Raw genomic sequence first — 24334 nt, 5'->3', positions numbered from 1 at the left:
TATGAACGTGTTTAAGTTTATATAGCCGTGAATACACTGTACACTGTTTTAATTTTATGTCATAAAAGTTTATTCATTTTGTATTTCTTTAAATTAGACATTGGAGAAATAAATTTTAACCATATTACTCCAAATCGGAAATACTCGTCAGACATATTTGAATGATTGGTTTGTAATCTTAAATGTTTTAAAAACTGTACAAATAATGTTTTCAATCAACATCAAAAAACAACACAAATATTAAAACCTTTAAATAATGATCATCCCTTGCACATGGCCGAGGAGATCCCGCGCAAGTGACATCAACATGTACCTTATCACGCGTGCATGTTTGGTATTTTGTACGAACGCAACTATTTTTATTATGTTTTCAACTATTATATTGGTTTAAGGTGAACTATGGTGTTCCCCTGGAGCCACTTCGACCTTCGCCTTTAGGTCGAAGATGCGAGAGTGAGAAGTTGCGGAGGCGAAAGTGCGAGAGTGCGACGGCGAAGGAGCGAAAGTGCGAAGATGCGACGGCGAAGATGCGATGGCGAAGGAGCGATACTACTATCTAGAGGGGGAGAGGGGGTCCGCCCCCCCCCCCGGGAAAATTCAATATTAAAACTTCACACATGCAGTAAAGGGGGAGAGAGGGTCCGGATCTCATCCCCCCGGATTTTAATTTAATTTTATAAATGATATATGATAAAATCTCCAAGATATGTCTCGGAACCCTCCCCCACCCCCGACAAATATAATTATCCATCCAACCCCCTCCCCCCCCCCCCCAAAAAAAAAGTTATGGATCTGCGCAGGCTGTTGAAAATTAATTTTAAAAAGATCATTGTCTGCCTCAGATGTCCTTTTATACAGCTAAAATTGTCGTTAAACGATAGAGAGCTCCACAATTATAAAAAGGCGAAGGCGTAAATGCGAAGATGCGACGGTGACAGTGCGAAGTTGCGATGGCGAAGGTGTGATAGTAGTATCGCTTCTTCGCCTTCGCATCTTCGCGCTTCGCCGTCGCATATTTGCACTTTCGCTCCTTCGCCGTCGCACCTTCGCAACTTCGCACTCTCGTTCTTCGACCCAAAGGCGAAAGTGCGAAGGTCGAAGTGGCCCCTTCGGAACACCATAGTGAACAGATAAATAATTGATTTAGCATTGATTTATAGGGTGTTGCTAAAACGCGGAACGGAAAACGGAACAGAAAGCGGAACGGAATGGAAAATATCATCACGTTTATCGCTTAAAAAGGGTATAGACTGGCCAGAAACGATTTACTTTGTATCTTTCATTTATATCTAATGAATGATTATCAACATGTTGTTATCTTATTAAAATTCATATGAATGTCTATCAATTATAGCATCGTATTCATTCGGCTTTAGTTGAGTACGGAATGGGAAAAATCAAATGTATACGAATTGTGAAACATTAACATGATTAAAGGAGCAAATTAGCTATAACTTTTTACTTATTTTTCTTATATAGTATTGCCGGCATATCAGCGTAACGTACGCAGTTAGTGAAAGCGTTTTACGGTGTTTTGAGTATTTTTATATTTCAAATATGATGTACATGTATATACTTACATCAAAATTGAATTTTCGGTGTTGTAGACGATCTTTTATCATACAGACGATACAGTATCATTGAGATGGAAATAAAAAAAACCGTAGGACTGACGACATTTAAAATTAAAATACAGTAAACATTAAAATACCTGGTAATTCGTGAAACTAGTATTTTTAGCAATGCAATTTTGTTTATTTTTGCATTACTAAGCAGTTGTTTATACCAGCAGCTATATACATATGATCCGAATAGAGAGCTCTAGACGTTGCCTGGTTTGATTTTCCGATTATATATTGGGACTTTAGTCTGTCGATCCCAAAATATTCATGCAGCACATTTGGACGATTTATAATGGAAAATATTGACATATTTTCTCCATTTGGAAGTCACTCAGAAGACCTTGCACAATTTTTCAACACTATCATCCGGGTCTGTTGAAATGCAAAACCCCGAACACTTCTTTATTTTTAGTCTTGTATTTATACCAGCTGATAAGCTAGAGAGGACGTTTTAAAGAAAGAATAATGAGAATGTTTAATGCTTCTAAAAGAGAATCGCTTGAACCCTGAGGTATATATAAATATACAGCAAAAAGTGAAGCGAGGATATTTTGGGACAGAATATAGTGGTCAATGCATGCACTGGTCATTTTGAGGAAATAAATATTCTTGAATAAATAATCTAATATAGCTAATCTTTCAAAAAAATTTAAAAAGGCAAATAAAGTATATCGTTTTAGCATGCTTAACAAATCAATGAGGTAAATAACATTAGATAAGATTTTCCGTTTTCCCTTCCGTTCCGCTTTCCGTTCCGTTTTCCGTTCCGCGTTTTAGCAACACCCTTGATTTATACGACAGCGTACAAGGTAATTTAAAAATCAAATCAAATTATGATCAAAGTTCCATGTTACATGTTTGCAGTAGGTGCTGGCACGATTAAAGAATGCCCTGAATTAAGGCATTCGGTGATTATTTTAAAGAATATGTTTAGATTCTATCTGTCACATATTAATAACTTCTGTAGTGTTTCTACATGGTCGTTCGTTCCATCGTGAAAACGAACTTATTTCTGTGTTGCCCTCCCACCGTCCCGCTGCCCAGTGCTCTTTTTTTTTAAATTCTAGATCTGTTGAAAATCATTTGATAGTGACTTCTTCTTATGTGTAACATTTTCTCCTGAACGTGTTTCTCTTTCCCACCCGTTGTTTTTATTCGTGCTACCGAAAATCTTGTGTCACTTCAGCCCACACAGCTCAGAACATATATAGCCCCAGGTTATTTATAGCTGCAGATCATCAATTGTTATGTAATTAATCAACAGTTTGAATGGTGCTTTCTTCAAAGTGGTCAATTATCAAACAACAAGACTTTCATTTTCACATTAAAGGTGCGAGATCGTAATCTGAGAAATTAACCTGTTGAACACGCTACACTTCTATTATATATAGCTATGAACAGACTAATATATATTATAATTAAAAGTTTTAAGTCAAAGGTAATTTGTTCTTGGGATTAGATGTTATGAAATACGACTACATTATGCTATGCAGGTGGTCGCCATAGAAATCATCAAAGTATTGCAAGTGTGGACAAATTAGTTCACTTGACTTACAGACTATAATATAGCGACATATCTGCCTCCAAAAAATGTATGCGCTTCTCAAAGTTACACTTCAGTGAGATGGACATGTGTTCTTGGGGATTTTCTTTATTGCTAATTATATGAAAATTGATTTTAAACAAAAGTCTAATTGAAGTTGTGTGGTATGAGGATGTCATGCAACTTAATTTACTTACAAGGTTAGCTACAGCCAGTGGAATACAAATTTTAGGTCAACAATGAATACCCAATCTATTAAAATACAAGATAAATAGAGAAGGCAAATACCGTTTGTGACATGTACGTAAATTTTCGATATATTAATATTTATGATAAAACAGAGAAAAGCAAAAAAAAAAAAAAAAAAAAAAAAAACACAAAAAACAAACATGGAACTTGCATCAAATTTACTTCACGTACATGTTACCCCCAAAAATCTGACCGAATATGCCCCTTTGTCACATTTGATTAAATTAACTGAAAATAAAAACCGTAACTCCATAATTTTTCTCTTATTTTTATTGAAGTTTCTCCCGGTTTTTTTTTAAATACATACGTAAACCTTCTCCGAGAGAATTACTTTTGATCCGATAAAGGAGAAAAAACTGACTTAAAATAGGGATTTTGCATATTATTGCATCGTCGAGAGAAGTAACATTCATTTCTGTAAATAATGTTATTTAATTTTACGTTACATAGCGGTGTCTGTATATCAGGTGTAAAATTTAGACGCTCACTTATGCATGAATTCTCCCGATGATCCTTGATAGCTGATTATTATTTTGAATGTTCAAGTCTACTCGTATTATTATATAAATAGTGCCTGTTTGGGAGGGTAACAGTTGAAATTGACACCCCGAGAAAACCATTGTCAACCGACGCGAAAAACAAGCACTATTTATTTTATTTTACTGAATGTCTTAATTTTTAAGAAAATTTTACTGCTTTTAAATAGGAATAACGTGAATTCTACAGCGAACCGTACGGGCATAATTTTCGCGCATGTCACATTTTTTAATGTTACCCGCTGCTAAGTGCGTTGCTAACGCTAAGGGTAATAGAAAATATTATTAACTGCGTCTTAACCAATCAGATTTCAGTATTTAACATGAAAGTATAACAATAAATAATATCAGCCCCGAATAAATGTTCAATTCTGGCAATTTACCAAATTTTGACAACATACAACAATTTCAAACTTGCACATAGTCTTAAAAAAGATAGAAAGATTTAATTACAGAAGTTACGTGTTTTTTATGCACGTTTTTACGTGCATTTCCTTACATGAATCACGAGTTCATGTATATAACAATCCTTGCCACCCTTAAAAATTTAACTCGCCATTAAACTACTCATTGTTTAAACCCCTGTCACACTGGAGCTGCGTCCTCAAAGCGATCCCGCTGCGTCATTGAATAATGTAAAACGTCATGGTAAACAAACTAGAGTCTCCTACAGCGTCGTAACAACGCAACGGCATTTTCTTTCGCCGCGGTGGGATATCCTAGCCTAGAACATTTTAGAACGCCATGCGACGGCAGGCACTTAGAGCATGCACAAAATACGCGTAGTGGCTCTGAGTTCTGATAAACACGTCATTGAAGTGGAGTAAGGTCACTGTGACAGCGCCGTAAAGTCTCCAACAGCGCATGTGCACGCAGTCAGCGCGCAGAGCACGCTGAGGACGCGCGGTAAAAACTCCTAGTAAGTCATGAGCGCTCGGCGGATACCCAGCGAGAAGGCAGTCAATCGCCAAGTAGAACTCTGTGGAAACGTAGTTGAGAGTTCTGTAAGAACGCCACGATCTCTGCTCTAGTGATTATTTCTCCCACGTTTTCTTTCTCAAAATCGCTTCAGTAGATTTTAATGAAACTCATGACGAAATTTGTAAGAAAATTACACGAGATTTTTTTTATTAAGGTCTTCCGTTTCCAACAGAAGACCTTATTGTTTTTCGTACTGTTTCTTATTAGTATTTTTTGATGATTCTAATCGATTCCATTGATAAAAACATCAATGTTCCCATCAAGGATCTAGAGGGCTGGTCCCTAAAATATTTCATCTGTATTCTATTTGTAATTAAAAAATGAACAACAATTCTAGATTAGTGTAAGAACAAAAAATGTTATTATTTGTGAGGCCTTTTGAATGAACTCAAGAAAAAGGGGCTGGCCCCTTTATTTAGGGACCAAGACTCTTGTAAACTCTATTAAAGATAACTTAAAAACGATCAAGATTTTGTAATGCATTGTAGAATCACAGTTATTGATCGTAACAATATCAGTTTGTAAAACTTATTTTCAAACCCATTGATGACGTAATTAGGGATTTTGGGGGACTAAAATCTTACATCTAAATTGTGCTGTATGAGAAAAAGCAAAACACTTTGTTAAAAATTTTAAAGGATACTGAAAATCGTATACATTTTCTGAAAGGGAGTGGTTGAGGGGAATTCTGAAATTTCATTGATATTTTCATGGTATTTTTTAAAAATTGAACGAGATCGTATCTAGTTATAATTATTTTTCCCACAAATTTTGTGCACGCGATATCTCGAAAACTATAAGGCCGATTTCGACTATTTTTTCACAGATGATTGCCAGTGGTCATAATTTTAGAAGTTTTTTGAAATTTTCAAATCGTCACTTCCGGTTCCGATTTACAGCCGATTTTGTAAGTTTTTACGACCAATTTTGTGCAGACATAAACTCAGAGACTATCAGAGATATTAATATGGAATTTTCAGGATAGGTCGACCATAATTTGAAGATGTGAATAAAGTAGTTTTTTTTTGACGCCAATGGCGCAATTTCTTTGAGCTCGCCTAGGTACGAAAATTGGGTACGAATTTCGAATCAAAATTTTCATACGTTTTGACTTTTATCTTTTTATCAGTTGATATTTTGTTAAGACATATATTACAAAAGTGGTACAAAAAAAAGTTCTTTCCAACAAAATCAAGAAAAAGGGGCTGGCCTCCTTTAAAAGGACCAAGACACTCGTAAACTCTATTTCAAATAACTTAAAAACGATCAAGATTTTGTAATGCATTATAGAAGCAAAGTTGTTGATCGTAACAATATCTCTCAGGTAAAATCATTGCAACGCCCATTTATTACGTAATTAGGGATTTTTTGGGGCCAAAGTACTTAAACTTTGACGCAATAAATCTAGAGAAGGAGACATATTTTGTTAAGCATTGCAGAAGAGAAATCGTTTGCATTGATGACTCTAAGCGATTCATTTATTCAAAACACATGTCTGTCCCCATTAAGGATCTAAAGGGCTGGCCCCTAAAATATTCAATCATTTGTATCTAAAAAATAATCAACAATTTTAGATGGGTGTAAGAATAAAAAAAATGTTAGTATTTTTAAGACCTTTTCAAAAAAAATCAAGCAAAAGTGGTTGGCCCCTTTAATAGGGGCCAAGCCTCTCGTAAACTCTATTACAAATAACTTAAAAACGATCAAGATTTTGTAATGCATTATAGAAGCAAAGTTGTTGATCGTAACAATATCTATCGGGTAAAATCATTGCCACATACATTTATTACGTAAGTATGGCTTTTTATGGGCCAAAGTACTTAAACTTTGACGCAATATATCTAGAGAAGGAGACATATTTTGTCTAGCATTGTAGAAGAGAAAATGTTTGCATTGATGATTGTAAGGAGTTCAATAAATCAAACCACTAATGTCTGTCCCCATTAAGGATCTAAAGGGCTGGCCCCTAAAATATTCATTCATTTGTATCTCAAAAAATTATCAACAATTTTAGATGGGTGTATGAACAAAGAATGTTTGTATTCGTGATACCTTTCATATGACCTCAAGAAAAAGGGACTGGCCCCTGTAATTAGGGGCCAAGCCACTCGTAAAGTCTTGTACCCATACCTTTAAAACGATCAAGATTTTGTAATGCATTATAGAAGCTAAGTTGTTGATCGTAACAATATCAGTGTAAAAAACGCATTGCCAAACCCATTGATGGCGTAAATTGGGATTTTTAGGGGACTAAAATCTTAAATCTTTGATGTTCTGTATATGAAAAAGCAAAAAATTTTGTTAAGCATTTTAAATGATACTGACAATCGTATAAATTATCTAAAAGAGTGTGGTTGAGGGAAAATTCTGAAATTTCATTGATATTTTAATCGTATTGTTTAAAAATTGAACGGAAGACCTACTCATTATTCGTAACAAGAACGTATCTAGTATCTATTTGTTTCCATTATTCTACAATTACATTGATCATTTATGGTAACATTTGCAGATAAAATGTCTTTCAAATCTGTGACTTTCATTAATTATCTGTGTCTTTCATTGATAAATACTGAAAACTCAGTATCATTCCCCATATAAACTAGTTGCCGTGGTTACAATCTGTTTGATCACTTTATTAAAAACATTCAGACACACAATCCAATACTGTGGAATCATTAAAATTCGTGGAGGCTCAATTTTCGTGGAATTCGTTGGTACATCTCATCCATGAATTATTAAATTAGAGTAATAAAGTCATATTCCCTATATAGGTTTAAGAGAATACACGAAATTACGTCCCCACGAACCTGTAAAATCTATGCAATCCACGAAAATTGGCCCCCACGAAATTTAATGATTCCCCAGTATAAGCTTTAAATGACTGGCCCATCCACCTTTTCAGTGCCCTGCGCGGCCCCTGCTCCTAATCACGTAACCTAAAAATATAAATCTGCTCTTTGAATACCATCTGACCTTTCTTCAATCTTTCTATCCATCTGTAAACTTTTTAATATTACCAGGGGTTTTCCTTGCTTAGTTTTGGGTCTGACTAACGGACCCATTCCCAATCCAAAAATTACCACTATTTTACCAAATCTATGCAGATCCATTTTTCCCAATCAAGTGTCAATATTTTAAATATCAGAGCATGTTCTGCTGGTATTCCTATTTCTGAATTCTACTTTATACAATAACTTGTTCATTCTCTAGTCTAGATAAACACGATAACATTTTCAGAAGAAAAAAAATTATTATTTATATAAACCATTTTTTACTTGAAAAAAGAACATATTTACCTTTTAGAACTCCTTATTCCTTTATTAACAATCCTTAATATTTATGAACCCGAATTCAGTTGTTAGTAGCTATTGACACTTGTCATCACAGTTGGTATTACATGTAAATATTTTCTATATTTCAATGCAATTCCAACCAACCCTTAAAAAACATTAAAAAAAATAATAAAAATTGGTATCCTCATTTACTACATAAATACAAACTATAACATACACAAACTAAGAATAATAACTATATCTTGTTCACACCTCAAACTTTGCAGATATTTTTCCCAAACACCAAAAAAAAGAAATCTTTTAAACATTTAAACATGTTTTCAACAAAATATACAAAATTTCTAATTAGTGATATATACATTAAAGAAAACAATAGCAAGAACATTCAAGACAAACTATGAATACAACATACTGATTACTGTTTATCCGAGTCAACATATTTATATACAGTGCAATATATATATATATACACACTCTAACTATACATTAAATATACAATTCTCCCACAATATACTTTTGCATCAGGAAAATTTAATATACATATCCTTTAAACTGCCAAACTCCTTTTAATTGCAACCATGATTCATTTTCATAAACATTATAATTAACAAAAAAAATGATCAGCATATGTCAAATACAATAACAACATCTCTCTCCTAGACTTAAAACGTTCCAATTAAATGACCCCTACTCATCGTTGGTTTGATTTTAAATAAAGAAAAACTTCGACTTCAAGCATATTGGTTTTAAAAAATAAAACAAATCAGATAAAAAATAAAATTAAAAAAAAAAATAAAAAAAAATCCTGTCGTATTTCATTGTCGTACCAAAATAAACTCCAAAAAAAATATTGATCTCGATTACCATAACGTCCAACCCAACGATTAAATATTCTCATCTAAAGAAGGGTGACATGTTACTATGCCTCACTCCATCTCTCTGTTGATTCGTCAATCAACAGTTTGCTCATATCTCTATTCCAAATATTGCACATAAAATAAGGGAATTTGTTATATAGTGATTTATCATAACACTATCAAACTTTAGTTCAATTTAGGGTAAATTAATAGTATTTCACCAGAATTATGCCTCATGGACTTAAAAAAAACAACAACTTTAAGGTCAAGATCTAGTTAATGATTCCAGACTGTCTTCCAGGTGCTTGGACCATTGACTTGATGAATCTTTTCCCGTATTTCATGGCTTAAAAGGAATTATGTAGAAAATAATACAATATTCTGACATTCTATATTCAATCAAACAAATCTATCGATATTTACAGATCAAAATTCAATGTCATCACATGCTTGTAACATTATCTTACTACTTTTAGGATATTCTACTTCAGCATGTGATATTATCATTTAATTGCATCCACATGCGTTCTATTTCCCCCGCTGAATAAGGATGCCCTGTTATTAAGTTCCTGAAGTGTCCCCCACACGGTTCTTTAATTCTGGTAATGCAGCTAAAGCCCGGATGTCCAACTGCGTGAGCATTTATATATTTCCTACACATTCCAGTTATGTACACATCCTCAATAAATATGGATGGCACTTCGCTCGTTGCCAGGTAAAGCTTGCCGAAGATATCACCGGATATGACATATGCTGGGCCGCCAAAGTAATGAGGGAAATAATCTGGTTTGTATTCCTCTTTTGAGATGAAATATTTTGAAAGCTTATCTCTGACTACGGGTGCGTTTGTTATTTTACATCCAATAATCGAATTAACTGGATTAATTTTTTTAAGATAATTTATTAGAAGATAAGAATTTAAAAACACATCGTCGTCTACTTTAAGAATATATTCGGCGTTGGTACAATGGACGTAAACCCATTGTAACAAGGCAGTTATCTTTATTACTAGATATTTATATTTTTCCTTGATATTTAGTTCAACAATGTCCATGTATTTTTCTTTCTCCATGGCAAACGTTTCCTTTATATTTTGGTCGAGTTCGTCAACTTCTTTTCCGACAAAGAAAATCAATCGTAAAGAAGTATCCTGTTTAACAACACTACCCCATGAATTCCTGATAGCCATCCTCTCTCTGAAATTACCTGCTCTACTAGGTACAGCCATTAAAAGGAATACAGAATGTTCACCTCCGCAATGACGAGGAGGTGGATGAAACTGCAAGTAGAAGTTCATCGAACGGGAGTTCGATAATGGTGTGAGGTATGTATTTGAAATGATGACCATCATAAAATTTACACTTGATAGAATTCCAAGCATAAAAAAAAACGCTTTAATGCTGTACGTAAAAGTTGGTCGTCCCCATCGCAAACACGCCATTATGGTCATCTAAAAGTGAATCAAGAAACAGTCTCATTGTCAAATTGATTGTTTTAAATTTCAAGACTTCCACCTCATAAACCAACTTATGAAACATTTATGATGGCTTTTTATTGTACAGTAAGGTTAACATTTAGTTTACATAAACGTCTTGTTTTACAAAATAGGTTGATTGAGAACGATTTCTTTTTTTTTAAACATCTGAATTTACATTATTTTTTTCTTTGCAACCCTTAAAACGATTACAATTTCACTGACAAGTAGTATCGAAGTAAAATCATTTAGTTTCGTACCTCATTTGCTTGAATAGATTCAGTCAATTTTTCTTGCATCAATTGTGTATGCAAACTTCAGAAACATTTGTAAAAATGCTCTCATAGGTTTATTTCAGATGTTCCTCAAAATATTTGAAAGCTTACGCCCATGTACAATGTCATCTGCAAATAAAAAAAATCCATACAGCCATTTCCACGTTGAAATCGAGTTCAATAATAAATTGTAGTTAATTTGGCGTCATAATGAAACCATATGGTGCTTTTTTTATCTATAGCCCAAGCATTGCATACAAATGTACATTAATGTTGAGTTAACAACCTGATAGAAAACAGTTTCTTTCCCGACTAACTTTAATAATAAAATTACTCTTAAGAGCAATTTCCGTCCTTGGAATTTCCTTTCTCATTTAAATTTTTTAGACCTAGTTCAAATTAAACTTGCCTTTTAAGATGTGCAAGAAAACCTAACTACCTGGGGTGCACAGGAGATGAATGAGATTGTGTGTCTTGCCAGTAACAATGTATACAATCACCCTTAAAATTATTAGCAACTGGGACGGGGTGGGGGAGGTAAATGAGGGTTTCAAATATTACCACTGTTTACTTGCACTTATGGTATATTACACGCAGAATATTGACAAGCATTTCGTTTATCAATGTATGAGACAGGAGTGAGAAAGCAGGTTTGTCTAATTAACATCCTTTATTAAACTATTGACATTGTGTAAGGATTCGCTATTTTTTTTTTTTACAATCAGTATTATCTTTTTATAAGATAACAGAATATTTTTTGTTTTTTAGCTCACCTGAGCTGAAAGCTCAAGTGAACTTTTCTGATCACATTTTGTCCGACGTCCGTTTGTCCGTCCGTCTGTAAACTTTTCACATTTTGAACTTCACTAATACCACTAAACCAAATTCAACCAAATTTGGCTCAAATCATTCTTATGGAAAGATGAATATTAATTGCAGAAATGAAAGAAAAATTTTCATTGAAAGCGGAGAAAACCTCAAAACTGTAAAAAAAAAAAAAAAAAAATGGAAAAAAAGAGGGGGTGCATTTTAAAAAATCTTCTTCCCAGGAACTACTGAGGCAAATTCAACGAAATTTAGCATGAATAATCCTTATGGGAAGGAAAATATAAATTGCAAAAATGATTGGCTAATTCTGTTTCAAATCTGAGTTATTACGAAAATAATAAGAAAGAAAAGGCGTTTTTTAAGCAATCATAGCATCCATGAGTCTTGGGAAAATGGGTAGGCATGACCGGGCCAGGGCAAAACAAAAGATTGACAGTTGTTATTCAGCCAATCTCATTAAAATTTCAAGATATTTACTGACCAGTATATTTGTATTCGCTGTAAATATTGCTGCAAAATAATGCGTAATTGGAATTGACGATTGCCGATCTGCCCCGGCTTTTATTTTGCCCCGGCCCGGGTTTGCTTACCCATTTTACCAAGACCCGTATTCCATAATTCTAAAACGAGGTTCTTTGTTTAAAGCAGCCATGACACTATCTGATAAACGGGTCGATCTGACAAGGATGAATTTGTGTGATGTACAACAGTTCGTGTACGAAGGGAATCTTTGAAACATGCCAAATACATTTGTGAAGTAAATTGAAGCTAAATATTTCAACGCGTTGACATTTTTCACATGACGGTGGTGTTAGCTTGTTGGGATTTTCGTTTCGTTTTCATTTATGCTTTGCGTTAACCTGGGAACTGTCGCTTATATTTCCTGATTTTTACATATCAAATCAAACAGAGACTTCGGTAAATCAAACAGTTTACTGTTTACCTGCGCAAAATAAGCAACATCTGATGTATTAAGAAAGAACTAAAATGCAATTCATTCAGGCTCTCGGTAATTCGGTATCATCTTTTGCGTTATGGTAGAATAATGCAATATGTTTTGTTAAGATGCTCGGCATTTTCTCGAGTTTATTCAGTTTAAATAGAGTTTAATATCGCTGACGGAAATATGTAGGTATATACATGTATTTGATTCATTTTGAAAAATAAATCGTGTTCTTTATTTGTTATAGTGCATGTTTCTTGTGTTTAATTGTTTACAATTTCTTTTTACTTACCATATTTGAGTGTTAAGCTTCGAATTATAAGCAAGATACAGAGATTTGCTAACAATTCTATGTTTGTACACAGATCTGAGGCCATTCATTTTTTTCCATTTCAAATGCCGAATAGGAAATACCAAATTAAAAATCTTAAGCTGAATGTAATGAACTCATGTGAACAAAATATGACTCAAACCTAGCAAAATTTTGAGCTCATTTTGCTTATAATTCTACGAGTGACGTTGAAATTTTGCTTGATCATTAGAAATTCTATATGAATTAGAGAAAGTTAAATACTTGTACACAGAAATTAAAGAATACTCTCTGGGGCCCCCTCTTTATACAATGAATAATGTGAAATGTGACTAAATAAAAACGACATCCTTACAACAGTTTCCATAGTTCTGACACATTTCTGTTGCGGGGATAAAAGAATTATTGCTATTCCTTAGAAAATAGTACATCGGAAAATTATCCTGGTTTGTAGCCATTTATTTTTTAATAAAAATGAAAATAATGGGTGGGCCATAGTAAATAAGAGTGATGTGCCTGTCAATGCGGTGACATTGATTTTTATAGCTCTTTAACATGTCACGTGACAACATTTTTCATTCCAGTGTATTCATCAATCAAGTGTGAGTAAAGTTATAAAAGTCACGAGTTTACGCGAGGTAAACAACAGTCATTTAATTATAATGGAGAAGACAAATAAAATTTTTGAATATTTTTATATAATTTGAGAAATTGAGCGCATTGAGGTGCAATTTTCTACTTCACATATATACATGTAGGATTTTTTTTTTGATAAAATACAATAACTATTATATTAAAAAAAAATACAATAATTAGTAAGTAGTTGAGGAAGAAAATGTACCTATTTTGATCGCTTTATTAAGTGGTGGAGGGGGGCAGAACGAAAGTACAGGGAATTAGAAGTTATAAAACAGTGTACCCCTACCAAATTATAAGTTCTATATCTTGCGTAGAATTTTCTTATTCTGTGTAAAAACAGTATTTCATGAAGGTACAATGTCAAAGATTACGTGATTGCAAAAATAAGTGTAAAATTCGAATACTTTACAATATTTTTTTTTTGTTATTCTACCGAGGGCCATATAGCACAATATCTTTTGAACGCCCATTGTTGCTCAGGTGAGCGATGTGGCCCCATGGGCCTCTTGTAAACAATTCCCATCTTTGATTCTATATAGTCGAGACCACCAGCATAGTCTAATTATACCCTTCACAATCGTTTCACCTCTTTGTACTCCATTTCCCTTTAGCTTGCAATGCACTGACCTAGTTTTTAAACGTCAATGTTGACCTGGGAAAGCGCAAATAATGTGTTAGTTGTATAAAGGATACATTTGTAGCTTTATTATTGAAATATCTTTTACACTCGCCCAGTTAATAACAAATTATCAGTATTATCTTCATAGAAATTTTGTTTAGAGAAAGAAACCCAGCAATTATCTTATTGTTTAAGAATTTATTTCCTAACACATGTAATTTTAGTATTTCGGATATGTTCATGCCAACTCTTTCCTGAAAGAAGCTGTATTACACCGTAAACAACCCCTAACGCCGGGGAGGCGACAAAAAGTAGGGGGGGTCGATTCCAACGCATAGGGGAGTCGATTTTCTTCGCTTCGGAGACGGAAGGAATTTAGGTCACGCCTTTTGTAGGTATTTATAAGAAGTATTTCCAAAAAATATACACCGCACGGAAGACAGCGATAATCAAACTTTGTGTCGGTCATTGGTCCGAGTGCTCTTTGCGTCTAGAAGTCTCAAACACTTCGAAACTATTTGACAGATTTCAAATTCACGGTGATCGGGTGGTCAAAATATGCATGATTTGAAAAATATATGACTTGCTTTGGGTTACAGACAGTTGAAATAGTTGAACAAATGATCAACCTTGTAAGTGCAATAATCAAATCTTAACAAACCTAAGGAAAAAATGAGTAATGAAGACATTTTCTGTTCAGATGTAACGGTAACGTAGGGGAGAGTCGATTTTCGGAAAACAGACCGCACGGGGGAGTAGAAAAATGAAATCCAATTCACTCTATCGGGAATATTCAACTCATTTTTCCATAGTGAATAGCATTCAGACGAGGTCTATAAAAGTCGACTTCATCTAATAAATAAAGTGGTTTTACTTATTCACAGATATTTAAGCAATAGCAATAAAGACAGGTACATATACTACTCATTTTTTCCATTCAATTTCTTTTTTTGTTTTCATTTTTATTTAAATGAATTAAAAGAGAAAATATTTATTTAAAGGTATTTTCTTTTTATTTCTTTGCAGTTACTAGACCCATTGAAACGAACCACATGTGTTTGAACGTATTCGTAAACGTTTAAATGACTTCCAAGAACTACTTTTTAATCCAGTGTTTAGCTGATCAAATTTTAAAAAAAAATATTTGAAGATCTATATTGATTTTTTTACATCAATCATTGATGTCTTTTTGTACTTTTAAGTTGAAATTGCGTGCGTTTTTTCTTTCTTGATTGAGCGATTTCCCATTTTAGTAAAGCCACATAGAAAGCACGGACTATAAGTACTTACACGGGCTAAGTTCAAACTTCCAAGTAGCTATAGTTCTCATTACTATGGTAATCATCTTCATATGGCTGTTACTTATGTGTAACGTTTTGATAGTAAATAAAAAATAAAATGCTTTCTTTAGTGATTCATGCGGGATATGAAGATAGCAACATTGCAGAAAAGAAAAACAGTTCAACGTATTTTTTTCTGCAATGATTGATACCTTCGTTAACTGCATGAATCATTAAATAAATCATTTCATTGTTTATATTTACATCTTTCTTTTAACAGATTAATAAATTGATCGTAAAAAGTAAAACTAGCTAAATTACGGTCGATGTACATCTATACGCTATAGAAAAGCAGCAGCCAAATCGTATTTAATTAGAAAGTGAGTCTGACATCATCATGATCATTTCGTGCAGTCTGTGATTTTTCCTAACTTGATGAAGATTTCGAGCTGTTGATAAACGAGGCGTATAGACTTCAGTCCTGTCAGTTTCTACAGATCTATGAATTACACAATCAATGCTCGTAAGAAATAGAGGAAGGTATACTTGGTGCATGTAAATATATAGTTATAGAAAAGGAGGAATGACAAATCTAGTCTCGAACCCGCGACCCTTTAATTCGTAGCAGTACTGAGCCTATTATATATACACTATCACAAAACAAACAGTAAAACGCTTTCTTCAGTGATTCATAGGGCTATGATAGTAGCAAGCAAATCATGATATATACATACGTAAATTGATATCTCGGTCTATGTACTTTTCTTGAATGTTAATCACCATCATACCCGTATACATAACCAAAAAAGCATTTTCTTGTTCAGATTAAGCACAGTTGATGACTGTATTATTTTTCGTACTATAGGAGTACAAATATGGATAATTAAATAATTCAAAGTCAAATATAAAATTTACGATTAAACTACAGATGCTTCAATCAGCACAAAAAGAAAAGCAGGCATTCTGTTCACATACAGTCCACAGAAATACAACTATTTTGCAGACACCCCCCCCCCAAATTTAACAAGTCAACGACGCCGCGACCTTACTAGATAATCATATTGACAAGAGCACCCACCAACCACCCTTCAATAGCAAATACACACATGATATACAGATGACCAAAAAAATACGGCATGTTAAATTATATCCTCTGTATTACTTAAGTGTGTTTATATGAATGAAAACAACGAGTTTTGAAAAACAACAAAAAAGCAACAAAAGACAAAACAAACAAACAAACCAACAACCACACACACAGGACAATGACAAAACACTAAAGATAAATGGAGTTTTGTGAATATTGTTGTGAACTTTATGTGTCTTTGATATGGTTTGAGATAAACAAATCATAAGAAAAGAGAAAAAGTCAAGTTATGAAAATATATCGTTTTATTTTAAGGCTTATTTTGCATTTTTTGCAATATTTTCTACTCCCCCGTGCGTTCTGTTTTCCGAAAATCGACTCTCCCCTACGTTACCATTACATCTGAACAGAAAATGTCTTGATTACTCATTTTTTCCTAGGGTTTGTTAAGATTTGATTATTGCACTTACAAGGTTGATCATTTGTAGACAGTTTTAACTGTCTGTATCCCAAAGTAAGTCGTATATTTTACAAATCATGCATATTTTGACCACCCGATCACCGTGAATCTGAAATCTGTCAAATAGTTTCGAAGTGTTTGAGACTACTAGATGCATAGAGCACTCGGACCAATGACCGACACAAAGTTTGATTATCGCTCCCCCGCGTTAGGGGTTGTTTACGGTGTATTAACTATATATACAGTATCTTGAAAGCCGATATTTTTCAGTGTTTAATTTTGCTGTGACAAATTTCTATTTAGATAAATCAGGATGTTATTTAAATTGATAGACATGATTGAAACAAATCTTTAGTTTTTCTAGGCATAAACAATGTTGGTTATTAAAATGTATAGCAATTTTGCAACCTGATGTTTTTTATAGAATGACAATAATGTAATTTTACTTCTATAGTTTCTAATTAGCTTTGATTACAAACACTTACCAGAAGTCAACTATAATTGTTTTCGCCAATGAAATGGCAAAGTGCAATTTTTGAATTTAAAAAAAATCGTAAATGAAAATGAAGTATAGGATCAAGGTCGGGGTGGGAGTAGGTGGTTGACCTCCATACAACAGGCACCTATATTATTATAACGAAGAGGGTATATTTTTAAAATTAAGAGAACAATATTACGTCGGGTACCTGTGTTTCAAAGTTACACGTAGATAACGAAATTTTGATAAAAAAAAAAACAAAAAAAAAACAACAATAACATTCAGGCATACGCAAAAAAATGGCTGGTGCTTCAAAAATTGTCATCTTGCAAGTTAGGAAAAATGTTCGATTAATTTACATGTTGAATTAAAACTGTTAACGACTTGTCAAATGAGAGCTGTTCATGTATTGATGTCAGAGAAACATTCTTACTTCTCAAACTTACGCATAGGCACCTGACGTTTAATTTAATAGTATAGATATTACTTAAATGGATCAGACAACAAGCAATTCCTATGTACATCTTCGCCATACGGTACCACAAGGTACAAATAATAATTACTGACATATAATATAATTCAATGCAGCTTTTAATTTAGTGCTTATCTAATTAATGGATGTAAAATGACATACTAATGCTCAATATGATCGTAAAGTAGATAAAAATATGAATAACGGGTAGCAGATAAAATAAAAAAACAAAACAGATAAAATAGGTAAAAAGAGAGTTAATAAATAAGCAAAACCATATATAGATTTTAATCGTTTAGTATTTGCAAGACATTCATGTACAAAAACTGAGGCAGTGATTTCAGCATAAAAATATCATTGTCTCAAGACAGCAATTAATAAAATGAAATGCTATTTCAATATGAAATCCACAACTATAGCAAACGTTATTTTTAACGGGATCAATTTTTAACAGGGTCGATTTTCAACGTGTCGAGGTCATCAGAATTTAGAAAAATCCTTTTCAAACTGTTGAAAAATGACCCCGGGTATAAATTTTACGACTTTTCGTCTCAATTTTCAACGTTGAAAAATGACCTTCGGGTCAATATTCAAAGTTGAAAAAACACCCCCGGGTTAATTTTCAATCTGGGTCAATATTCTTCGTTACACTGTGTGTAAAAAAACGTGACATCACAATACAAGTGTACTTAGAAATCGTCGCGCAAAATAATGCATCGTTGAATGAATAAATAATGTCAAAATCCTTATTTTTGATATAATTCTATTGGTACGAATTAATGATTTTCAGCCCACTATCAATTATTGAAATTCTTTAATATTAATTGATTTTTAAGTTGCAAAACACTCAGTCTGGTAAAACAATATAATATTAAAATGTGTATAACATATGACATAAAAATCATTCGTTATTCAGGCCCAATTAAGGGTGTACGAAGATTTACTTTGCAGCCTCAGGGTGAGCAGAATACAACTGTCAGTTTAAGTTTGCTAAAACGTTTACTACTACAATCGGTTCATATCTTTTACAACATACACCACTGCAAAGCATAGCGTTGAAATCTCATAGCATAGTATTGAAATCTTATAGCATAGCATTGAAATCTCATACCATAGCATACAATCTCATAGAATTGCATTCGTCATATCATACCATAGCATACCATAGCATAGCATACAACATTATTTTAACTCGGTTTTAAATGTTTTTATTTGAAAAAATAAATGTTCATATAATAGATTTGTTGTAGACTTTAGTTTCTTATTATTTAACTTCAGAATGTGTGGAACTCTTCTGTTTACGGAGGCGTTTTTGTTCAAATCTCAAAGCATAGCATGGAAGAAGCCCTTAATTTCAATTTCTCAAGGCATAGCGTACAAATTATTAAAATCGCATTCCATAGCAAAGCATAAAATTGTAAAAGATATGCATGAAATGACTGTAATAAAAACGAAATATAGAAACACATCGCGGAAGTACAAGAGTGTATATGTTTCCTATTGTGATTTATGATACATTTAAATGAATTAAAATATCCTATTAAATATGCAAAAGTAAGGTATGCATGAATGGCAGCCGTATTACACTGATAAGATATGAATATGTTTCAAATTAACAACTGTTAACGATATTCAAAGTCGAGATTGATATGTTTTTAGCAAGCAATAACAGTTGACTTCCTGCAGACATGCCTATTGAGGTTGGTTTTGCTCTGTCTTTATCAATTATCATGAGAAGACATAAATCACTTCCCTGGCTGGAAATAAACAATTGAAATTCATATCTTTGTAACTAGATTGAATTTACAACTTCTACAAGTAAAAACAAACATGCGTTCTCTCAGTTTCTTAAAATTTACACAAACTATAGCGCGTATAGCTTTAATTAATTGGTTGCATTGAAACATTAGTGGTGTGTGAGGCAGGGCTTCGCCCCATATGTCTCATTCATAGTTTATGCGTGAGCTGCCGATAATTGGACGAGTCCAAATTAGTGTAATGAGAATACACCAGAACACAACGTGTGTATACATCACGGGCACATAGAATGAAGTTGTGGCTATGCTTTCGGTATTCTTATTTATACTAACTCTTAAACCCTTATCCATTTCTTTGAACGTTACAACAGCGGGATGCCACTTCTTTTTATCTATATTTACATCTACCAAGTATGATTCCCTTTATTTCTTACGGAATCCTAAAGTTAATTCATAGCTCTGTAGAGACAGTCAGACTACGATCTGATCTTAACGCCCCGTTTATCGTTTTGTTGAAACCTACAGCTAAACCATACGTAGTTTTGTAACAATCAAATGTTGATAACAACGAATACAACAACACTGATCATTAATAATATAACACAATGACTGCTACAGGGTTCCAAATGGAACTGAGTGCAATATACCGTACACTCCTGGTAAAGAACTGCAGTGCATGATAGACGGTGCAATTAATGATTTCCCTGTACAAAATATGACGTCACCTGGAAACAAAACAACACTGCTGCAAATTTTAACAACAACACAACATACCAAAACCACACCACCGATAAGGTCAACAACGTTCGCTAGAAATTCAACAGAAAGCTTAACAACGACTTACAGTACACCAACAACCTCCCCCGAAAGCTCAGAAACCTCACAAAATACCCTTTTAACGTCCGCTGAAAGCCTACAACAATGAAAACTACCCCAATATCAGCCTCTCAAGAAAGCAAAACATCTAAATTATCGATTATCCAAACAACTTCCTAAAAAAGAACAATATCGGTAAATACCCAAAGCAGCTCGACGGAAGGCATACCAATAACAACAAGGTCTGTAGGAACCAATCAAGAAAGCATGGCATCAACAAGTACTGTAATCTATGACGAAAGCATTAAAAAACGACATATGCCCAAACAAAGCCACAAGAAAGCTTAAAAACAAATTATATTCCGACAACAATAACGCATCCAAAAAACTTCATAAAAAAGCAGTACAATCATCCCCTCATCATCCCACGAAACCATACCTACAAGAATTTTAACAACTTCCCGAGAAAGATCAATAACAACACATATCCCAACAAAAATTTAGGAATGTAAAACAACAAGTAATTCAACAACTGTAACAGATGGAACAACAACAATGACAAATTTATCGACAAAATCCCAAGGAAGCAAAACAACAACGACAAGTATCCCGACCACATTACTAGAAATATTAACAACAACAACAAAAAAGTCCCCGACAACATCGCAAAATATCATAACAACGCCGTCCCCGACAACGTCACAAGATATCACATGGACAACACAGTCCCCGACAACGTCATAAGATATCATAACAACAAGAACACAGTCCCCGACAACGTCATAAGATATCATAACAACAACAACAACATAGTTCTTAACAACATCACAGGATATAACAACAACAACACAGTCCCTGACAACGTCACAAAATATCTTCACAACAGCAACACTGCCCCCGACAACGTCACAACATATCACATGGACAACAACACAGTACCCGACAATGTCCCACTATAAATCAACAACAACACAGTCCCCGACAACGTCACAAGATATAACAACAACAGTTCCGGTCAACGTCACAAAATATCATAACAACAAAGTCCTCAACAACATCTAAAGATATCATAACAACAACACAGTCCCCGACAACGTCACAAGATATAACAACAACAGTTCCGGTCAACGTCACAAAATATCATAACAACAAAGTCCTCAACAACATCTAAAGATATCATAACAACAACACAGTCCCCGACAACGTCACAAGGGTTCCAGATGTCGTGAGTTCAAGCCTCGGTCGGGGCGGAAGGTGGAGCTCCAACAAAAAGCGAATTTCTGTGTGCTTTATATATATATATATATATATATATATATATATATATATATATATATATATGATAATAATGTTTATAATATATATATATATATATATATATATATATATATATATATATATATATATATAACCGAATCTCGTCACATAGTGGCAAACCGTCTGAGGTGTCACATACAGGCAAAGGGTTGATTTTATGGGGAAAAAGCATCTTTTAAGAAATAATTCATGATGACATCGGAAGTTAAGAAGAATTTAAGCAATGATCATATAATTTTTGGTAAGGAAGAAAATTAATTAAAAAATTATTTAACTTAAACAATTTTTTTTGCCACTATGTGATAAGAAGTTTTTACGGAATTTTTGCCATTAAGTTTAAGTGTCACATAATGGCAAACGAAGGGAGAAAACCACTCCGGCCTTATTCTTGACTGACCATTTTTTTTCATTTACATATCGGAGGGGGGGGGGGATAAATCTATTTTAAGTAGGAATTTTCACTTGTTTAGAATAAACTAAAATAGTTTCTAAACGATAAGTATTTATTCATTTATTGAATGATTATTATTACCAGCAATTAATGTCAATACTAATTGAAATCTTTGTTTTGGTCAACTTATAATCATTGTGGGCCTTTTTAAACAATGTGTTGAATGACCACTGTGTGCCTAATGTAACTATTTGTTTAAATTTAAACGTATGTCGAACGCTGAACTATAGCATAAATATCGCAATATGCATGATCGATTTGATTGTGTCCTGCGATGACTAGCATCGACAGATTTAATTAGGAGCACACAGAAAAAAATAATTATGCTAATATGTCATGTATTCTTATTTTTTCTATTTAGTTTCTATATAAATGCATCAGTTTATTCGACTCCAAGACTTCTTCGATAGATCTATTTGTGATCATCATTGTTTGCTAAATATACTTCAAAACAAAACACGTCATTTCCGACTTGAATGTGGGTCAGATCTAAAAGGCTGCGTCGGGAGCGGATCGAGTGTGCTTTAATGCAAAGAAGATATCTAAGCACATTTATTAAGTGATATTTTTTTTCAAACAGATGAGTTAACTATTGTTATTAACTTATATAATTGGTTAATAAATTAATTCATTAATCAATGATTTTTTTTATTGATAACTAATTAATTGATTGATAAAAATATTTTGATGAATAATTGTTTTAGGAATTATAATATTAAGATATCATATTTTTTCTACTATTTTTGCGAAAAGATTCGTGCCTTTTTTTATTTCTTCAATATTTTTCAAAGCAGAAGAAAGATTATATTTTATTCGTTTTTTAAAATCAATTTGATAAGATACAAATGATTTTTGGAAATGCAGAAATGTTTTACATTCTTACAATATCTTGCTGCTTTCAAAGCAGCTGATATAATGCTGGAAAATAAATAATCTGTTTTTCAAGGAATGTGTTTAGATTTAACTTTTTTAATAACATTAAGGTCATTTATTTTTCAAATAAGAAAGTTTTTTAACCCTTGCAATAAATTGTTTTATTTACCCGAATATTCGAGTTTGTGATTATCTGAAACAAACAAAATTTTCTACACAAAAAGTTTACTGTGTTTATTTTTTTTCCTTAAATTATTCAAAGCCTGCATTTGTTTCTTAAAAAATTCAAATTATAAAGTTAAACTGGCTAAATGTCTAGAGTAGTGGACAGAAAAAGAAGACTTGCAGCTGATTGAATAAAATGCAATTTATTTTCGACGTTTGATTGTTTGTTACGTATGCAGTTAATAGATGCAGTTAAGATATTTTCACTTTTTGAATATTTTTTTCGTTAAATGTAAACCATCAGGCGCATATTAGTCTTATTTCCCGAACGGATTCTCGCAAAAACAAACACTTATATATTTTACTGGGCAATTATGAGATCCTCTTAAGGGACACATGTAGAATTTACCCGTGTTTACCTGGATATCAATATGCAGTAAAAATATTGTGAATTTAAATTAAAAATTCATGAAAGTTTCTATTTTAATGAAGGGTTTTAAGCAAAAAACAAATGGAGTTTTCAGTCATTTTTTTTTAAGTTGAAAAAACATTGTTTTACACGTGTATACAATGTCAAGTAGTAACTTTACTAAAACATTTTTAAATTCAAAATGCTCTGATCTAATTCCTGGTTTTTATAGATATTTTATAATATATTTTAAAACTGCACAAGATATATTTCGTCCAATTTCGTAAGCCATATACACGTATACATCTTTGAAACTGTATGGAATCATTTGCTTCTCTTTTACAGATTACCACTCTGGAATATCTGGAGGAAAAACAATCTGTAAAATTTACTTTAGATGGATAACATACGTAATTCGGTATATACACAGAGAGAATGATACCACCTAGTCAGTCTTTCCCTTTAATTTTAAAAGCGGGGACATAATAATTGTCTGGAAATACCCAGATATCCAATGAACATACTTTTAATTATTATTGTCAAATTAAAAAGATAGGGGGAAAGATTGCGCAAATGCCCATTAAGTATTGCCGTAAAATG

The 24334-nt window shown here is 33.1% G+C and overlaps 1 protein-coding gene across 1 annotated transcript in view; it reads right to left on the bottom strand.

Moving 5' to 3' along the window:
- Window positions 1-9396: 9396 nt before the first annotated feature.
- LOC128173378 (N-acetyllactosaminide beta-1,3-N-acetylglucosaminyltransferase 2-like) overlaps window positions 9397-24334 on the bottom strand; it is a 177012-nt gene continuing 162074 nt past the window's right edge. The window contains exons 2-3 of the mRNA XM_052839056.1: window positions 10816-10959; window positions 9397-10531 (exon numbers count right to left, since the gene is read on the bottom strand). Coding sequence (XP_052695016.1) covers window positions 9569-10531; window positions 10816-10854 — 1002 coding nt within the window. The 5' untranslated portion in view covers window positions 10855-10959 and the 3' untranslated portion in view covers window positions 9397-9568. The remainder of the gene's footprint in view (window positions 10532-10815; window positions 10960-24334) is intronic.

Source organism: Crassostrea angulata, chromosome 2, assembly GCF_025612915.1.
Source record: "Crassostrea angulata isolate pt1a10 chromosome 2, ASM2561291v2, whole genome shotgun sequence".
Taxonomy (NCBI): domain Eukaryota; kingdom Metazoa; phylum Mollusca; class Bivalvia; order Ostreida; family Ostreidae; genus Magallana; species Magallana angulata.
This window is presented reverse-complemented; position numbering and strand designations above follow the sequence as displayed.